Source organism: Aptenodytes forsteri, unplaced genomic scaffold (assembly GCF_000699145.1).
Source record: "Aptenodytes forsteri isolate BGI_AS27 unplaced genomic scaffold, ASM69914v1 Scaffold729, whole genome shotgun sequence".
NCBI lineage: Eukaryota > Metazoa > Chordata > Aves > Sphenisciformes > Spheniscidae > Aptenodytes > Aptenodytes forsteri.
In genome coordinates this window covers 64,185-68,355 of record NW_008796173.1, presented here as the reverse complement: position 1 = coordinate 68,355, position 4,171 = coordinate 64,185, and the positions used below count along the sequence as shown (strand labels likewise).

The 4,171-nt window shown below is 65.2% G+C and overlaps 1 protein-coding gene across 1 annotated transcript in view; it reads left to right on the top strand.

Moving 5' to 3' along the window:
* DCTN1 (dynactin subunit 1) overlaps positions 1-4,171 on the top strand; it is an 89,172-nt gene that overhangs the window by 79,768 nt on the left and 5,233 nt on the right. Inside the window, 5 exon segments of the mRNA XM_019474189.1 lie at positions 258-272; positions 932-1,065; positions 2,464-2,653; positions 3,520-3,596; positions 4,034-4,123. Of these exon segments, the coding sequence (XP_019329734.1) occupies positions 258-272; positions 932-1,065; positions 2,464-2,653; positions 3,520-3,596; positions 4,034-4,123 (506 nt within the window).

Here is a 4,171-nt window from a genome sequence, read left to right as displayed (position 1 = left end):
GGTTTGCCCCCAGCCGCGCACGCGGTCGGGGCTCGCCGGCTCCTGGCCGGACCCTGTAGCAGCGGCACACGGAATCCCACTGCCCCAGCGGGGCTGCTGGGACGGTCGCTGTTCCCTGAGTCAGGGGACAGGGATCAGCACAGGACACAGCTGTGGGTGACCAGAGCTCCTCTGGCCGTGGCTCTTCTCCAGCTTCATCCTCGGCTTTAATTCTGCTTCTTCTTGTCTTTCCTCTGGCTCCTCTCCTTGTACTGCAGAGGAACAGCAGAGAGGTACAGTACTGCACCCCAGCATGCCAGTGCTCCCCGCCTCCTCCGGCCCCCAGAAGTGCATGCCGGGGGGGGACTAGCGTCCCAAGGCACCCAAGCATGGCCCTGGGACAAGGCTTGGTTTGGGAGCAGGGGGAAGGGCGCAGGTCCTGCTCGAGGGCAGTGCTTGGCTCCGATGCCGAGCAACTTGTGGCGCAGGGGAGCTCGTGGCTGGTGCACTCCTGGGCAGCACCGGGCGTCCAGGAAGGGAGTGACGAGCATGAAACCGCTACGGGTGCAGCGTGGTGCGAGTCCCGCAGCGGAGAGACGGGTCCCCGGAGTGCCCAGAGCTCAGCACGGCCCCGCGTCTTCGGGAAGGGGCCACTGGGATTGCCTGGTGCCGGGCTGCCGAGGAGGCGTGGGGGGTGTGTGTGTGTGTGTGAGGTGCTGCCCTGGCCAGCTGGCGTCTTGCCCTTCTCCGCGGGAGCAGGACGGGAGGTGCCGCATGTTCGTGATGGCTCCGTCGGTGCCTGGGCGCACACAGGCAGACGCTGCTTCCCCCGGCGCTGCAGACGCTTGTCCCTTTGCTGAGCCTTCCGCATGTCCAGCGCCGCTGTAGCAGTCCTGCCCCGCGCTCGCGTGTGACGGTTGCTGATGCTGCTGCCGTTCGTGCCCGTCTGCAGGTGTTGGTGCCGGCCAGGTGACAGGAGGCGGCTCAGGACCCGTCCAGGTGAAGGACTCGCCTCTTCTTCTCCAGCAAATTGATGCCCTGCAGCTTTCCATCAAGCACCTCAAGAATGAGAACAACCGGCTCAAGGTGAGGTGCGGGGAGGTGCCTCGCCCTGTGGCGTGTCCCCGGGCGCCCGCAGCATTGAGCGGGTCCTGGTGCGCTGGACCCCGGGGCTCGGACATGCCGTATGTCGGGAGGTCGAGCAGGGGAAGAGGGAGGGCGAGGCGTGGGGTGGCTGGGGGGAGCGTGGTGCCACGGTGCAGGGCACGGCGATTGCCCCGGGGCCGGGCAGGGCAGCCTGAGGCTTCGGCTGCTGCCAGCGCTGCAGGCGGTGACGTGCTCCCTCCAAAGCCGCAGAGCAGCTCTGCCCTCCGCGCTGTGGGTGTCCTCGAGAAAAGAAACAGGGGAGTGGCGAGAGGCGTGTCGGACTCTTGCTTTACGGAGAGGGGCTCTGCGAAGAGCCCAGCCGGGGCACGGCTGCGCCGTTCCTGTTCCTGGGGCGGGAGGCTCGGGCTCTGCCCTGGGAGCACGGCAGCCCGAGGGAAGGGTCGTCCTGCGGCGCTGCTCGGGGGCGTTCGCCTTCCTCCGGCGGCAGGCTCTGGGCTTGCGCTGGGTTGGTGCCTGCCTTCGGCTGATAGTCTTGGACAAAGTCGTGTCCCAAGAGGCCAGGAAGGGCCAGGGAGGGAGGTCCGCATGGGATGCGGTCCGCGTGGAATGCGGTCCGTGTGGGATGAGCTGGAGGAAGGGCGCTTAGTCCACCGCATCTGGTGGTGGTCAGGAGCACGGCTCTGCTGCGGGGCTCGCGGCGAGCTCTCCGCTAGTGACGGGCTTTGGCTCCTTTGGGGAAGGGGCCGAGCCCTTGGTCCAAGCGCAGGGTCGGCGGCTGGGAGCCGGAGCGGCCGGCAGAGCCGGGGGTGCTGGTGGTGTCACTGCCCAGCCTTGGTCCCCTCTTCAGACGGGGGACTTCAGATGCCGGCTGATGCCGGCTGATTAAGGCATTTATTGATTAACGAACGCACTATGAGGAAATTGGCAAAGCAGCAAATAATCTAATTAACTGAATAACATTCCACTAATATTAATTCACAGACATGTAATTATGCAGATTATTATGCACAACTGTGAAGCTGTTAATGATAGCTCTTAAATCTAATGAGTCACATACGTGGCCACTGTCCAGTTACGGTTCTGTAAATACTGAGGTGCTGACCTTGTTTCCCCCTCCCCAAGCCTTACGCGTGCTCAGCTGGTTGTCCAAGGGCTTCCCTCCGGCGTCCTGGTGTGTTTGGGACATCACTGCTGTCCGTGGGCATCCGTGCTCCCACCCTTGGAAGGTCCACCCTCTGGTGGTTTGGGCTATATTTTTATGCCCTCTGTTTTTTTGTTTGGGCTCTCCTTTTTGCTGCCTTTACGCCGCATTTTCTCTGCTCAATTCCTCCCAAATAAACGCCCTGCCCCTAATGACCTTCTCCCCGTCGGTCCCAGGGAGACCAGATGAAGATGGAGCTGGCCAGCCTGACGCCTCTGCAGGTACCCAAGATCTCCCTCCCCAAGAACAAGCAGGGAGAAGGTCTGGCCACACACATGCTGTATCGCAAGACCAGCCAGCTCCTGGAAACCCTCTATCAGATGAGCGCCAACGCCAAGGTTGTGGACATGAAGCAGACCAAGTCGGGTAGGTCCTACACAAACGTTCCTTGGCTGAAGCGTCTGGGGAGCAGGGGAGTCACGGGCAGCTGTGAGTCGGAGGGAGCTTGGCCCACGGTCTGTGAGCAACCTCCACGTCTTCCCTCTGCCCCGGGGAGGGACCGGCACTTCCTTCCCACCCAGCCAGCATCCAGAGCAGGCTTTGCTCCAGGGCAGAGCTCCAGCTTACCCGTTTAGACCTGCCTGCGAGGGATCTGCTCTGGTGGCAGTAATCCCGGGTGGCTCGCGCTGACCGGGTTTCCCTGTGCAGCAGGGAATGGCCTCGTGCCCCCAGGAGGCGGCCATCCCCGTCCCCCTGCCTGCGCGTTCACGTGTCAGGGGACAGCGTGGCACCGGACCAGCGCGCAGGGGCCGAGGTTGCTCCCTGGAGTCGGTGTGGCTCAGCCTCTTCCCTACAGCGCTGCTGGCTGAGCCGGGAGCCTCTCGTCCCCCCGAAACCTCCTCCGGTAACAAAGAACCTGAGCTGGCCGAGCTGGCGCTTTGCACACGCTGGATCGTGCCCCGCAGCTTGTGGCTGGCTGGATCTCGAGCCCCGGGGGGGACACCTTCCTTCTCCTCCCTCCTGTAAACCTCCCTCTCCCTTGCGTCGGCATTCGGATGAGCCGGCACGGCGGTGGCCGTTGCCTTGCTCGTGCTGCGGTGCTGATCTGCGCCCAGCCGCAGGGCTCACCGTCCGTCAGGGCTGCGAGGCGGGCCCCGGTGCTCCGCGTTTGGGGGCGTTTGGGGTAAAGAGCACTGGACAAGTGCCGCTGCTGCCGTTACGCCCGCGCAGCCTTGGCCCTGCTGGGGACAGCCCCGCGGGTGCCTGCGTTTCTCACCTCCCGTCTTCTGCAGCAAGGAGCTCGTCAGCGCGGCTGCTGGAACAGACGGCACGCCTGTGGTCTCTCAAAAACAGCATCGACACGCTGAGGGTAAGGCAAGCTCCGTCCCCGCCGCCTGCACCCGCGCGGGCTGCAGGCACCTTTCCGGCTGCTGCTGGGGCGGGGTGCCGGCGTGGGAGGGTGGGTGTCCCGGCAGCACCCCCAGGCACAGCCCTCCTGTCCCCCCCGGCCGGTGGGGGAAACGAACGTGCGCGTCTCAACGCGGGCACCGTAGCTGGTGCTGTCGGCACCTCGGCGAGCCCTAACGGCACCTCCGGCTGCGGCAGCGGGGGCCGAGGTGCTGCACCCTTCCCCTTCCGAAGCAAAGCCGGGTTTGAGCCCTCTGGCTTGTCCCGGGGATGCGGGGCGGCGAGGGGCTCTGCGGGGCGGCGAGCCTGCGTCCAGGGGCAGGAGCGGCCGCGGGGCAGCGGTGCGGCTCTGGAGGTGACCTTGTCGTGCTCTTCCTCCCCCCCACCCCGTCCCCCCAGGACGACACGATGAGAGAGACGGTTCAGCAGCAGCTGGGTGCCAGCGTCCCCACCAACTTTGGCATTTTCCCCTCTTCCTCCTTCCTGAAGGTGAGACCCCTCTGGGGTGTCCGGTGCCCTGGGGGCGACCGCCAAAGG